The sequence below is a fragment of the Perca fluviatilis genome, chromosome 2, assembly GCF_010015445.1.
Source record: "Perca fluviatilis chromosome 2, GENO_Pfluv_1.0, whole genome shotgun sequence".
NCBI classification, from domain to species: domain Eukaryota; kingdom Metazoa; phylum Chordata; class Actinopteri; order Perciformes; family Percidae; genus Perca; species Perca fluviatilis.
In genome coordinates this window covers 1,476,428-1,492,906 of record NC_053113.1, presented here as the reverse complement: position 1 = coordinate 1,492,906, position 16,479 = coordinate 1,476,428, and the positions used below count along the sequence as shown (strand labels likewise).

Genomic DNA, 16,479 nt, shown 5'->3' with positions numbered 1-16,479 from the left:
AGTTTTCCAGCCGCTGCTTTGAGTTTGCCGACTGTTGTTTTAGTTGTGTGTGGATGTGAGGAAAAGGAGAGGAGACAGCAGCTCCTGAATATCTCTGCGTGCTTTGATTTGTACTGAACAGAATCCAGAGTGAGTCCAGCAGCCCCAGTGGACATCTGCTGGATTTCAGGACAAGAGAAGAATGGAGGAGGACAACCAGAACCAGGAGCACAGCCCAGACGCCAAGATCCCAGAAGAGACGACTGGGACTCTGATACCAGCCATGTTCAGGTCAGTGTTCAGGGGGGTATCGCACAAAAGTAGAATTTATAAATCCAGGATAACTGATGAAGAGAGGCTTGACCTAGTCTAATCTGTGCAGCCTGGCTTGGTGCGTTTCACGAAGGTCGAGTCAGGCTGAGGAGGAGAGACTAGGTCGAGTCAGACTGAGGAGGAGAGACTAGGGTGGTATTTCAGAAAGGAGGTTTAGTGAAAACTCAACCCTGAGATGAGGGTAACTCTGGGTCTTCTGTTTCAGAAGGAGAGGTGACTTCACCTCAGAGTCAGTTACTATGGTAACTGAGCCTGTGAACCTAACCTGTTCGCCAGCAGGTTTTCTTCAAGAAACCTCAAGTTTGTCTCAGTCTCCTCCTTCTGACACAGCGCCCTTTCATTTCCTCATTTATTCAGTCTGTATCAGGCGCATTTTAGCGCAGTTTGTTATCGGCATGAATAAAAAAAAATATATGTTGGTTTATTAACCATGTTAGGCAGACTAGCCTATAAAACGTTTTATTTCTCAAAACATGGCATTTCCTTTTGTCTACGATTCCGTTGATGAAGAAACTGCTTTACTTCACAGAGAGTTAAAAATACGTCGGGGGATGATATTGAAGCCCCGACATTTCCTATTTGAGTGGTATCGTTTTTCTTCCCAGTCTATCAGTTATGTAGCCTACATAACCTTATCCATCCTCATATCACTAACGTCAGCTATCGTGGACATGCTCTTACATCCCAGCAGATTATCGCATTACTGTTTTTTTTGCCATCGGAAAACTCAGAGTTTCCCATCTCAGGGTAAATCAACTCAGACATCAGGGTTAGACTCAGAGTTTGTTAAACCTTCTACCTGAAATACCACCTAGGTCGAGTCAAGCTTAAGTATTTTGGATAGATGAGCGTTCACGGCTTTCCTTACCAGACCGCGAGGTCGATCACAGATTTACTGATACAATGGAGAATATACATTGTTCATGCTTTATACATAGTGAGCAGCAGCCTTAAAAGTAAGCAGAAGATAATGTTACTCAGGAAATATACCATGCCTCTGCTTTTGTGAAACTAAGTCAAGGCTAAATAAATCCAGGATAACAGGAATATCCCGGCTTAATCCCTTATCCTGGTTTTGCCCTAAATGAAAACACAGTACAGACTCTCACACTGAGCTGAAATGGAAACACCGTGCTAAGGGTTAAGACCATATTTTGTCAACAAGATGACATATTTTCACAGTCGTCACAAACTGTTGACTGTTATGTAGATCAAGGTTCCCAACCTTTTTTATGTAGATAACTTCTCAGCCACTCAAAAACAACCCCACCCCCGATAGAAGAAACTGCATCCACACACACACACACACAGAGGTACAGACAGAGCAAAGTTACTTTAGGATAAATATGTTTGAAATTATTTTTACAACTGAAATTATTTATTTTGTTATTACAAAGGGAAAGTACCGAAAAAAGGTAGCGCTGGGTACCGGAACAAATTTCAGGTATTGGCACTGGTAAAAATGTGAACGGTACCCAACCCTAGCCACATGTAATATAAAATGAAGTTAACTGTTCACACAATACGGTAAAGTGAGCTATTTAAATGAGCTGCATGACATGACTAAACATAACCTGCTCTCACCAGTGTATCACCCTGTGTAACATTACTTCACCGACAGCAATCCTGCCACAATCGGTCCAAAAACATCCCAGTTAGATATAAAATGGCATCACGTTAAACATATTCTTTGTAAATAAACAATTATTCCCAGAAAGAACCAACCAGGCCTGCCTTGTTGCACGATCAAAACGTTGTTCTAACTTGCCATTTTCAGCATGTAGCTTGCTAGCTCAAAGTTTGTTGTTGTTTCCCGGGTTTTGCAAGATGAGGAACATGTGGGGATTTTCTAGTAAATGATCGTTGATTGAGGCTACTGTGCATGTAGCTTGTAGCTCCAGTTAATGACTTTTATGGCTTACATTTTAGTAGTTATTTCAGTTTTAATGCAGGAGATACTTCACACTCTGAAGTCCTATGGATTAGTCACCTCATCAGCCCTTGCATTTTCTCCATTCAAACAGAACATTTGAATATAGTATAACATGGTAAACTATAATTCACTCACACCTCCCATTAGTTCTTCTAACCCTTGTATCATTATCTCTGCATGTTTCCCCCTTGGGTCTACCAAAGGAGCCCTCAGCAGACGTCAAGCTGGCAACTGGAGCAGGAATGAAGTACATAAAGGCAGAGGAGGAGGAGCAGCCTGCAGCACCTCCTGCAGCTGCAGAAACGGCAGCAGTGAAGAAGGAGGAAGAGGAGGAGTATGTGGTGGAGAAAATGTTGGACCGCAGAGTGGTGAACGGAAGAGTAGAGTTTCTGCTGAAATGGAAGGGGTTCTCAGAGTAAGTATGAGTCTATAATATTAATATTTGGTGTTCTATATATATTTATATAGTATTTTGTTCATTTAAAAATTGCAGATAATCTACAGCATACATTTCGGCATTGTATCATGCCTTCAAAGTTGAAAGTCTTTTGACACTAAGTTGCAGACCTGCAAATAACGTTACAAAATGACAATAGGAAAAAGAAATAACACAAATTAGCGATTAGAGTGAGAATGTATTGCCTAAAAACAAAGCCTGAGGAGATTTTCTTCTGTCTGCACTCACCTTTCCAGTGAGGATAACACATGGGAGCCGCAAGACAACCTGGACCTCGACCTTATCACCGAGTACATGCAGAAACACAAGGAGGAGGAGGAGGAGAAGAAGAAGAAGGAGGACAAGAGGAAAGTTTTCAGTGAGGCCTCAGGAGACTCAGAGGAGCGAGGGAGCAAGAGGAAGAAGGAGGAGGTGAGTGAACCAAAGAGGTTACTCCAGACTGAAGTCCCAGAAATCTAATCTCAATATTAACGAATATTAATATAGTGCAGAAAAGGGAGGAATTTAAATGATTTATTAAAACTAATAATAACTAAGGCTGTCAAACAATAAAACATTTTATCACATGTTTAAAATTCTATTATTTTGCATTTCAGAACTGTTTTTAAGTACATATTAACAATGGAAAGCCATTCTTACCAGTGTATCTTGATTGGGAATCAAATGAATGCAAAGAAAGTTACTTTATGAACTTGACTTGAAGATTTGTATTTGTTTATTATTTATTTACTGTAAACAAAAGAACAATGTGTGAATCTGTCAATATTCCACAATTCCTCCAAGTACCTAACTAAAAACTTAAAAATCCTTACCAGAGTCAATATAGTGTGCAATAACTTCTATATCATTTTGATTACTCACTGACATCCAGTGATCACCGGTTAATGAGACAGCGTTTGCACTTTGCAGCAGTTCCAGTTGGGCTGCATTCTCCATGTCGTACAGGCTATGTGTGCGTGGCGCTGCTGTCCCGCTCGACGGCAATGTATAAGACGGGTCAGAACATGGCAACCGTAGTACGTCTTTAAGACCAGAGTTTTCTACGATGCTGACCGATCTGCAGTTAGTTGCCACCCATTTCGCAAGAGCTGTAGTAATTTTTTTTATTTGATTTCATCAACAAGTCGGCGAGTAGCACTCTCCAATATAGGGCTTTGCGTCAGCCCACTAGCATCAGCCTGAGTCATCTTAACTGTTTGCTTAGATCGTAGGTGGTAGCTCAAGCTTGACGTGCTTCGGTGAATGTGCATGTGGCTTTTGACTTGTCTACTGAGCCGTCCAGGAGTTTTGGAAAATAAAAAGCGCCATTCAGAATTGTGTTGCTGCTGCATTTCTCCATGATGCCTGCAGCCTGCAGCAGCAGGATGTGTTACGAGGAAGTATGGCAGTTTGATGATAAGTAGAAGTGCGGGAAAGGGTCAAAATAGAAGCCTGTTGGGCACAACGCGAAGCCGAGTGAAGTGTAAAATAAATTTATTAATGGCGGCATGCGATTAATTAAAACTTAACACGTTATGCTTAGCCCTTAATCGCATTGCGATTGACGCGTTGATGCTGACAACCTAATAATAACATACAGGGTTTGTACGGTTGCTTGAAATCCTTGAAAATGCTTGAAATTGTAACTGTATTTCTTTCACAACAAATACCTAACTTACTGAATAATTTGTTTATTAAATGGAGAAATAAAATGTTAGAGGAAATGAAACCTGCACTTGTGCATGTGTGACTGCGATCTGCCACCACGCCAAGACCCGCCCTAGGAAGCAGCTCGATTGGTTGGGGTAAGATATTTCACCTGGAGTGCTTAAGGTTAGGATAGCCGATTGGTCACACTTACGCTACCTTGCGTAAGCATCATGGACACCTGGCCAATAAATGCTATTGAAGGGCGGGTCTTGGCATGGCCATAGTGGGAGTCGTAATATTGCTGCCGGCAGGTTGTCGTTTCAATGAATGTTGGCTGGAAGATGAAAAATACAAATTCTGGATTAAACTGGGACAGGCCCTATGAGTTGCCTCTTGTAAAGTCTGCAAAAAAGACGTGCAGCTTTTCACAATGGGAGAGTCTGCGCTCTCGAGTCACATGAAGTAAGTTTCAAGTAAGCCAACTGTAGCCTACTGTACACGTTAGCGCTGGGTAGCGCCGATTTGTTTACGCTAGTAACTTCTAGCTAGGAATTCGCAGGCTAGCTTAGTGACTGAGAGTACTTGGTGTGATAATGTAATGTTAGTATTGCATGTCCGTTATGGCATATTCATTTGTGGAATATGCAGTGAACATAGCCAAAGTTACATCACAGTAACTGTAATGTTACTACCCGCAAATTAAAACCTGCAAACGTTAGCCCGGTGTATAACAACAATCGTTGATTGCTGAACAGAAATCGTTTCAGATGGAGTGTCATACAAGTAGCCTACTGTAAGGTTGACGATGGCCTTATGCAATATTTACACTGCTCTATTCCAGTATGTATATGTCTTGGCAATGAAGTACATTTTTTTTTCAATATATTAATTGAAAAAAAAAAATGTATATTATTAATAATTGACTCGACCTAGTCTCTCCTCTTCAGCCTGACTCCACCTAGTCTCTCCTCCTCAGCCTGACTCGACCTAGTCCCTCCTCCTCAGCCTGGCTTTGCCGTTGTGAAACACAGAACGCCGGGATGCTCTGATCAGACTAGGTAGCTTTATCAGTTATCCTGGATTCATAAGTTCTACTGTTGTGCAATACCACTTTAAAAGAATACGCCACCGTTAGTTGAAATTTGGTTATTTGCCGTCTACTCTATATTTACAGTACAGGCCAAAAGTTTGGACACACCTTCTCATTCAATGTGTTTCTTTATTTTCATGACTATTTACATTGTAGATTGTCACTGAAGGCATCAAAACTATGAATGAACACATAAGGAATTATGTACTTGACAAAAAAGTGTGAAATAACTGAAAACATGTCTTATATTTTAGATTATTCAAAGTAGCCACCCTTTGCTTTTTTATTAATAAGGGAAAGAATTCCACCAATTAACCCTGACAAAGCACACCTGTGAAGGTAAAACCATTTCAGGTGACTACCTCATGAAGCTCATTGAGAGAACACCAAGGGTTTGCAGAGCTATCAAAAAAGCAAAGGGTGGCTACTTTGAAGAATCTAAAATATAAGACATGTTTTCAGTTATTTCACACTTTTTTGTTATGTACATAATTCAATATGTGTTCATTCATAATGTTGATGCCTTCAGTGAGAATCTACAATGTAAATAGTCATGAAAATAAAGAAACACACTGAATGAGAAGGTGTGTCCAAACTTTTGGCCTGTACTGTATATAGGTGGGCAAACGCATTTTTGTCTCAGTGCATGCATTGTCTTAGTCCAGCGGTGCCGTGGCTAGCTTAGCTTAGCGTAATGAATGGAATCCTTTGTGTCCGTGTAGCATGTCGTGAGTAAAAGTGACCCAACAACAACAAAAACGAAACCTTTTTACTTCTTGTGGCCCTCGTATTTACGAGTAAAAATAGCAATCCAGATTGAAGAGTAGACGATTTTCTAGGCTGTTATTTACTTGGGACTATATTGTGTGGAAGCACAGCTGAAGCACTGCTACTCGGGCACAGAGATATGGGCAGCCTGCGGGGCTCCATGGGCTTTCGACATACATTGCTTTAATTTACACTTTGAATTTCGTCATGACATGTATATAACACATACTCTATGGTCTTACAAAGCTAATGTTTTTGACCGATTTAAATTTAATAATTTTTTGTGAACTGGAGAGGTCTCTTCGGAGGAAGCTAGCTATAGCTCTCTGAGCAATTTGTTGTATTTTAGCAAAAATACTGAAAGCAGCAGAACTGAGTAGGCTACATTTTAATATCTGTTTATTTATCACAAGTTACAACAACCAGAATAACTTTACTTTTATTTTAACATCAAATGAATGTATGTATTTCAAAAGGTTTGAATGGCATTTAAATGATGAAAAATAACCAGAATGTATGAAAGGTTTGTGTTATTTCAAAGTTAACATGGAATTTCTAACTGAAAGTAAAACTGAAGAGAGTGAGCAGATGTTTTAGTTTTTAAATTGCCAATCATTTGAATGGGGAAACTTGCCTGAAAAATGTAGAATATTTCTGAACTTATTAAAGTTATGAAAAGTACATTTGCTTCCATAATAACATGTCTGCAACCGGCACATATTTTCCTTCATTTTGTCATAAATTATTGTATTAAGAGTGAACATTGTGAGTGAGAGCAAGTCCAGGGTTTAAGAAGGTTGTTCACTATCTCTCACTCTCTCTGTTTGTCTGTTGCTATAGAAATGGAGAGGAGGAGAGGGACCCAAACGTCACCGCTGTCAACACTGTGACAAATCCTTCACAACATCAAAATATTTAAAGATTCATCAGAGAGTTCACACTGGAGAGAAGCCTTACAGCTGTGATCTATGTGGTAAAACATTTTCTCATAGTAGTAGCCTTAAATCTCACCAGCGCATTCACACTGGAGAGAAGCCATATTGGTGTGAACAATGTGGGAAAACCTTTTGTCAGCGTGGTCACCTAAAAAACCACAGACTTGTTCACACTGGAGATAAACCGTACAGCTGTGATCAATGCGGGGCGGCATTCACAATGTGAAGTAACTTTAAACTCCACCGACGTGTTCACACTGGAGAGAAGCCGTACTGGTGTGAACAATGTGGGGAAAAGTTTTCTAAGAGTAGTAACCTTATATCTCACCAGCGCGTTCACAATGGAGAGAAGCCTACCTGGTGTGAACAATGTGGGGAAAAGTTTTCTCATAGTAGTAACCTTATATCTCACCAGCGCGTTCACACTGGAGAGAAGCCGTACTGGTGTGAACAATGTGGGAAAATGTTTTCTCATAGTAGTAACCTTAAATCTCACCAGCGCGTTCACAATGGAGAGAAGCCTACCTGGTGTGAACAATGTGGGGAAAAGTTTTCTCAGAGTAGTAGCCTTAAAAAACACCAGCGCGTCCACACTGCCGTGTTGTGAACATGTTTCCGAGCCAAGCTGTTTCCTCCTGCCTCCTCCTCATGCCCTGATAGCTGTGTTGTTATTTTCTGATCTTCTCTCCACATTGAAGGCTGACCAGCAGTAACTTTATCTTCTGAATGGCATGGATAGATAGATAGATAGATAGATAGATAGATAGATAGATAGATAGATAGATAGATAGATAGATAGATAGATAGATAGATAGATAGATAGATAGATAGATAGATAGATAGATTGATTGATTGATTTTTATTGATCGCAAAAATTGCAGCAGCAAAATATCAGACACACAGCACACATACAGAGTATACATTAAATAATAGGAAACAATATACGTGAAATAATTGAATACTACACAAGCAATATTTAAAATATATACACTTTGGAAATAAAAATGTACAACTGTTTCAATAGATATAGATAAACTTAATGTTCAAGTTGGGGAGCAAAAATGTACAACTGTTTGCCTAGTATTGATAGGATGTAGATAAACCTATAGTGCAAGGTGCATTCAGTGCAGTTGTGATGTACATGAGTCTTATCTCACACTCAGTGATGAAGTGTTTAAAAGTTGAATTGCCAGTGGTAGGAATGATTTCCTGTACTTCCGGTCCATGCGACATCGAAGCTGTCGGAGCCTCTTAGAGTCTTAGAGAATGTGCTCCTCTGTTGGACCAGTGGGGGGGTGGAGAGGGTGGTCGGGGTTATCCATGATAGATAAGTTTGTTCAGTGTCCTCCTCTCCACCACAGCTTCAAATGTGTCCTTTTTGCAGCCAATAACGGAGCCAGCCTTCATGATCAGTTTGTTCAGTCTGTTTGTATCGCTGGCTCTGATGCTGCTGCCCCAGCAGATGGCGGAGGAGAACAGAGCGCTGGCCACAACAGACTGGTAGAACATCTCCACCATTCAGCTGGTAACAACAGACTGGTAGAACATCTCCACCATTCAGCTGGTAACAGACTGGTAGAACATCTCCACCATTCAGCTGGTAACAACAGACTGGTAGAACATCTCCACCATTCAGCTGCTAACAACAGACTGGTAGAACATCTCCACCATTCAGCTGGTAACAACAGACTGGTAGAACATCTCCAACATTCAGCTGATAACAACAGACTGGTAGAACATCTCCACCATTCAGCTGGTAACAGACTGGTAGAACATCTCCACCATTCAGCTGGTAACAACAGACTGGTAGAACATCTCCACCATTCAGCTGGTAACAGACTGGTAGAACATCTCCACCATTCAGCTGGTAACAGACTGGTAGAACATCTCCACCATTCAGCTGGTAACAGACTGGTAGAACATCTCCACCATTCAGCTGGTAACAACAGACTGGTAGAACATCTCCAACATTCAGCTGGTAACAGACTGGTTGAACATCTCCACCATTCAGCTGGTAACAGACTGGTAGAACATCTCCACCATTCAGCTGGTAACAGACTGGTAGAACATCTCCACCATTCAGCTGGTAACAGACTGGTAGAACATCTCCACCATTCAGCTGGTAACAACAGACTGGTAGAACATCTCCACCATTCTGCTGGTAACAACAGACTGGTAGAACATCTCCACCATTCAGCTGGTAACAACAGACTGGTAGAACATCTCCAACATTCAGCTGCACACGTTGAAGGATCTCAGCTTCCTCAGGAAATAGAGTCTGCTCATCCCCTTCTTGTAAACAGCAGTGGTGTTGGTCTCCAGTTCAGCCTGTTGTCGATGTTGACACCCAGGTATCTGTACTCCTCAACCATGTCCACATCTCCACCCAGAATGCAAAGGGGCTGCGGAGCCGTTCCCTTCCTCCTGAAGTCAATCACCATCTCTCTGGTCTTATCCACGTTCAGCAGCAGGTGATTCTTACCAGACCACTCCACAAAGTTGTCCACCAGCGCTCTGTACTCCCCCTCCTGTGCATCCCTTATACACCCAACAACTGCAGAGTCATCAGAGATCTTCTGTAGGTGACATGACTCTGAGTTGTACTGGAAGTCTGTGGTGTATAAGGTGAACAGAAAGGGAGACAGCACAGTCCCCTGTGGAGCCCCCGTACCACTCACCACCACATCAGACAGAACACGGTCCAGACGGACAAACTGTGGTCTGCCTGTCAGGTAGTCAGTGATCCAGGAGACTGTGGACGCACCGACACCCATCATCCGCAGCTTCTCACCTAGTAGCAGTGGCTGGATGGTGTTGAATGCACTGGAGAAATTGAAAAATCTGCTCGCTGCAGAAGATAGATGACAGCATCGTTCACTCCCAGACGAAGCTGGTAGGCAAACTGTAGAGGGTCCAGAGAAGATCTCACCTGCGGCCTCAGGTAGGCCAAGACCAGCCTCTCCAGCACCTTCATCACATGGGATGTGAGAGCCACTTTGAGGCCAGATGGAGTCGACTTCTTGGGGACCGGGACAAGGCAGGACTTCTTCCACAGCAGCGGCACCCTCTGCAGGCTCAGGCTGAAGACATACTGGAGAACACTAGACAGCTGACTGGCGCAGGTCTTCAGGACCCTGGGGCTGATGCCATCTGGACCAGGCAGACTTGCGCTGGTGAAGCCTCTCCAGCTGTCTCCTCACCTGGCCAGGTGTGAATGAAAAGCGGAGGGGTGCTTGAAGTGACAGTGGGGGGAGATGATATGTGCTGTAGTTGTGGGGGTGTGGGCAGACCACAGCGGGGTGAGTGGGGAGGTGTGGGAGCAAGAGATGGGGGGGAGGAGACGGAGAGGGGGTGTGGGGGGTTGGTGGAGTGATAGAAGAGGCAGGGGATGGCTGTGAGCTAAACCTGTTAAAGTAACCGTTCAGCTTGTTTGCTCTCTCATGGCTGCCTGGTGTTGATCTTCTACCCCCACACCCGGTGATCCCTGTCCACACCTCCCTCATATTGTTCTCCTGTAGACTGGCCTCCAGCTTCCTCCTGTAGGAGGTTTTACATTCCCTCAGTGTATCCCAGTTTGTGCTGTACTCCCCTCAGCTCCTGTCTGTCCCATGACCTGAAAGCTTTCTTCTTCTCATTCAGAAGAACTTTCAGGTCACTCGTGATCCACGGCTCGTGGTTGGGAAGGCAGCGTACAGTCCGGGGGGGCATGGTGATCTTCTCACAGGATTTGATGTATTCCGTGATGCAGTCTGTCATATTATTGATGTCCTCCCCATGTGGTTCACAGAGCACATCCCAGTCTGTAGACTCAAAACTGTCCTGCAGAGCCTCCTCAGCCTCCTGAGTCCACCTCCTCACAGTCCTTGTTTGAACAGGCTGCCACTGTACTAGAGGAACATACTCAGGAGACAGCAAGACAAGGTTGTGATCTGATTTGCCAAGGGGTGGAAGGGCAGTGGCACTGTACGCATCCTTGGCATTTGCATACAGGAGGTCCGCAGTTTTATTGTCTCCTGTGGGGCAGTTAACATATTGTTGAAAGTCCAGGAGGGATTTATCCAGTGAAACATGATTAAAATCCCCAGTGATAACCATGAAGGCATTGGGCTGCTGCATCTGAAGTTGTGAGACAGTGGTGTGGATGACGTCAGCAGCTGCCTCCGCATCAGCAGATGGTGGGATGTAAACTACGATCACTATGGCGGACGTAAATTCCCTTGGAAGATAATACGGGCGAAACCCCACAGCCAGCAGTTCAATGTCCGGGCTACAGCAGCGTTCCTTCACATTCACATGTCCAGGATTGCACCACTTTTCACTCACATACAGTGCAACCCCCCCCTCCTTTCTTCTTACCGCTTTCCATAACGTCCATGTCCGCCCGAACCGTCAGAAAGCCGGGTACCGCCACGCCATGGTCCGGGATGTGCGAATGTAGCCATGTCTCGGTAAGACACAGTATGCTGCACTCGCAGAACTCCCTCTGGGTTTTAATCAGCACCGCCAGCTCAAACGTCTTATTTCCCAGAGACCGTACATTCCCCATAATGATCGCTGGGACGGCAGGCTTATGTTTCCTTTTTGTTGCTTTGCGTTTTAATCCACCTCTGCAACCCCGGCGTCTCCTCTGTAATTCCTTCGGTATTTCAGGATTGTCCCCCGGCAGAAGAACAGGTCGACACAGCGCTATCAGCTGATCGCGTGTGTAAACAATCGTCCCGCTGCCTTGAGCGTAACACGCAGTTACAAAAGAAATCCAGAGTAAGAACAGAACCAAGAGAAAAATTCCAAAGTTGACAAAAGCCATCTCTACACAGATGTTCTTAGTGACTATAAAAAAAGAACTTAACTTAAAGACCAAAAGACTAACTTAAAACACAAAATACACACACACACATCAGGAGCTGCTGCAACAGACTACCGCACCACACAGCACCATCTTGCTTTTTTTGTATGTTATCCTGGCTAGGACTACACATTATACTCCCTCCCTTTGAAGGGATTTATTCCACTCAAAATTAGTTTGTTTTCCTGTAATATAATATTCTGAGTTCAGGGTTCAACTGCAAGCGTTATTTAACTAATGCTGCAACGAAGAAGTATTTGTTCTTCTTAATTAAGCACTTTGTGAATACAATTTACAAAAATCCCCATCGCTGTTTACTAAGGTGATGTCAAATTGCTGAAATATTCAGTTTATTGTCACTTAAGATGAAAAAAGCTTTAATCAGAACATGGCTGCTGCTGCTTAAAAAATGACTTGAACAGTTAATGTGTTTAAACTGCGTCTGTGCCGCCGCCATCTTGGGACAGACAACTGATCTTAAAGACTCAGAAAAAGATAGTTGTACTGCTTTTCAGGGCTCCAGACTAACTTTTTTCACTAGGAGCACAGTGGCCCCCAACTGAAAATTTTAGGGGCACAACCAGAAAATTTAGGGGCACACACCGTAAATCAACATGCTAACCAAATATTCACATTTCTACTAATGTCCACTGTATTACTAATAAATACTTTGATAATGGAAATTACAATGTGCTGTTTCAAATTTAGTTTCACATTTTATTGTGAACTTTTGAAGATGCAACATAAAAGGTATACTGACAGCACCATCGTTGCCATGACAGTACAAATATTAAAAAATATATACCAGCTCTAGGTTCCAGTCTACAATTACAATGAATTCAACTTAAAATTAAAAATGCATTTTTTTTTTAGGCTACTTTACTAAAATACCAACTAAAACTCCTCCCTCTCTCCTCACAAACCTGCCCCTACAACCTTGAGTTGAATAATTATTCATTTCTTACACACTGTAACTTGTATTCTTTATTCTTTTATTCTTGTATTTGTATGTTATTCTTTTTTTATTTTCATCATGACTGTTTTTAACTGCTCTTTAATGTTTCATGTAAATTGCCTTGTTGCTGAAAGGTGCTGTAGAAATCAAGCTGCCTCGCTTTACAGCCTCAGCCTGTCAGTCAGTCCTCAGGGCAGAGAAACCACCGTTGTGCCTGCTTGTCAGGAAGTGTAACGTCAACAGCACCATGACCGCTTTCACCTCGCCGTTAATATCACTTTGCAGCAAACGCTGTCTGCGTGACGTTTTGAAAAACTGTAACCACTTTATCGGCATTTCCGTGACTAACTGTGACTTCAACAAAACTGCAGAGTAGTTTGCTCCGTGTGTGTGTGTGTGTGTGTGTGTCTGGGCTCCACTCTCTCTCATGAAAAAAAAAATGGGGGGCAAATTTACTGGTTGCACATGTGAAACTGGATGTAAAATTCGGTCTCAGTGTGGAGCCCTGCTTTTGGATGTTCATGTGAAAGAAATGCTAAACTAAGCAACATGGAATAACATTTCACGGATGAAAAATGTGTTTTACAATATTATACTATTACTAAAGTGTTGAATTTAATATTACAAAAGGTCAAATTAATCCTTCTTTTAAGCTAACAGTAAGTTAAGGGACTGTCCTGATACTGAATTGAGCTAATGCTAGCTTGTGTCAGGTTATCTATGTTTTATTTGAGTGATTATTAATATCTCAGTAAGATGCTGAAAACGATGTTTGTTATGTGTGTCACTGAACAGTTCCTCGCATCATTCCCCATAGACCCCCATGTGGAAAAATCCAGACTTTACATCAGAAATATATAAATGTTTACAACCTGGTACAAAAAACGGTTTTGGTCCATCAAGCTAATTTCACACTTCATAACAACTGTTTATATAACTCACCTGTTTAAATTGTATCATGGCTTAAATCAGCAGACTGTCACTAGCTTCAAAATAAGATTTTTAACCCATGTATAATCATTTGTTTTATTAATTTGATCTGTCCTCTTCTTAAATAAACTGAATTGAACTTTGACATTTAATTTCTTTTTATTTTACAGGTTTATTCTTTTTTATGACACTCTTATGACATCATACTTCAGTTTATCACAAACATGAAGGAAGGGTAAAAACTAATTTGAAAAGTAACTACAAAATGCATTTCCTGCAGAAAATGCTTGTGAACGCTGAAAAGCTAAATTGCTGAAGTATAACTAGATTGATGGCTTTAATGCGAAAGAATGGGAAGCAGTAAGAATAGTTGGAAAAGTTGGAATAGTATTAATTAGTATACATTTCTTTAACATGTTAAATAACACCAAACATGTATGATACTAAAGTGGAATATTTAAAGGTTTTCTGAAAAGCTGTCACTACACTGGATTGCAGGCTTCAATGTGAAGAAGGTGAAGTTGTGCAAAACATTTGCAAAAGTGGAAACTGTTCTAATTAATATGAATGTCTTTAAAATATGAATAATACTAACATTGTATGAAATATCTGCGCCACTGAACTCTATCGATCTGCGCTTGTTGCTGAGCAACAGTCTGCTCCGTTAGTTGCTCCTCTGTAGTTCGGTGGGCTCGGTGAGATTCGGGGCTGAAGTTGTAACATTGTTGCATTTTTCATTTGGTTCGGTTTGCGTCACACTGCACTTTATCAAACGCAGCAAACAGTGGAAACACACGTCACGTGGTGGAAGCAGTCGCTTGTTGATTGGACAGAATATCAGAGGGAAACTCTCCGAAATAATGAAGCTCCACTACATTTCTACCGTGTTGGCTTTTCTGGTTCTGCTTTAGTGTTTCTAATATTTTAGAGGAAGGTGAACAATGGGAGCAGCTGACAGTGTTGGCTCTATCATTAAATGTCTTTAGTTGTGTTAAAGAGGAGTTGGAGCAGAGTGTCTGTTAAAACCTAGGCCACTGTTTGGAGGGAACTGGAATCTTACTGGAATCTGGACAAAACAACTGCATTTTAATGCTGTAAATTGAAAAAAGAGGTTCAGGCATTCACATTTGCTGGAAGAACTAACCTGCACACGCATTACATATGGATCTGAGAGTTCTCATCCCTTAAACCAGATATTTAAGTCTGTAAACTGTGTGAAAGGTGGAAACTGCAGGCTAGTAAATGCTCTGTTTTTGGTCCACTTCCTGTGTTTGGGTCAGATCCCGTTCTCACCTAGTCTGGCTATCACCAGACCAAGCTCAATCTTTTCAGATTGAACAGGGTGAAATCAAATCGCCGTCAGATGGGGCTGGGTTTACCCAGTCTAGTTCTCACCTGAAGGGAACCGAACTCTAGTTCACTTGGAAGAGAACCTGTTGGTCTCTTTCATACTTTTGCTCAACTTGTTCATCAGTGTTGTTCATGAACGCGCTAAAAGAGCCTGTTCATTAAACCTTTTCAGACTGAACGCTTTAAACATCTATCATTTTAATCTTGTTGCACACCATAATAAGACTTGTGCCTAAAATAGAAAATATATCATCTTTCAGAACCTTGAAGGCTCCATAATTTCACACTCTCAAATGTAAAAAGTGAGTACTTTTACTTTGAATATTCAAGTTAGTGCTGAGTAAGTGTGTAGCCTACTTTGACTCCAGTAGACTTTCTAATGCAGGATCTTTACTTGTAACAGAGTATTTCTACACTATTGCTACTTTGACTTTAATCTTTAGTTTAGTTTGGTCACTTTTTATTTCACTTTTATTCTGCTCAACCTGAGGCAGATTATTTTGATGATTAAGCCATGAACATGTGTCTTGTTTGCTCGCTCTCATCTTCTCTTCAGAAACAACCGTTCAAACACAAGCTAGGAGCTACGATCACTTTTTGGCAAGTGGAAACGTGTTTTTTATGGATGTATTGCTTCTTAAAGAATGTATTTAAACTGGTTAAGTTCTTGTGGGCTATAATCTGTCAGAATTGAAATCCAGTATTTTTGAGGCAGAAACAACCTTTCAGTGTAAAGGTAGGGGCTGCGATCACTTTTTGGCGGAACAGCAGAAGCGCGTGTCCCCCCCTCCCGCTCCAGGTGACTGATGGACAGACAGGTGCTGCTGTCGGTTCACTTTCCTTCTTCAGTTGTCGGATGGAAAGTTGGAGATGTTTCCAATCAGCAGAAATCAGCTGGGACAGCCAACCAACACACACACTGGGAGTCCAACCACTTTAATTAATGTTGACTTTGTGAATATTATATCTGAACTTTTAGCTTCAGTCTTCATCACAGACTCCAGCAGTTTTGGACAGTACCGAAGCCAAGTGGATGTAAAATCAATCTGAGCATCACAACTAACTGTTTTAGACACAGATATGGTCATAATAATGCTCCAAAATGCTGTCAATTTGGATTATTTGCCATAATGAACCCCCCCTTCCAGTCCCATGGATATGGAGCTCCCAGTCCCCTCTTGGCCTCTAAACACATCTTCAAACTGCCGCTGATCCAACAGATCTCTGTAGCAGCTAAACAACTGCTGCTGGCAGCCGGCGTCCCGGAGCTCTGT

At 42.0% G+C, this 16,479-nt stretch overlaps 1 protein-coding gene across 1 annotated transcript; it reads left to right on the top strand.

Moving 5' to 3' along the window:
- Positions 1–2,139: 2,139 nt before the first annotated feature.
- On the top strand, positions 2,140–3,161 carry LOC120544616 (chromobox protein homolog 1-like). The gene is made up of 3 exons (XM_039778510.1): positions 2,140–2,164; positions 2,540–2,660; positions 2,939–3,161. The coding sequence occupies exons 1-3, from the start codon at positions 2,140–2,142 to the stop codon at positions 3,159–3,161; spliced, it is 369 nt and encodes a 122-aa protein (XP_039634444.1).
- Positions 3,162–16,479: the final 13,318 nt, after the last annotated feature.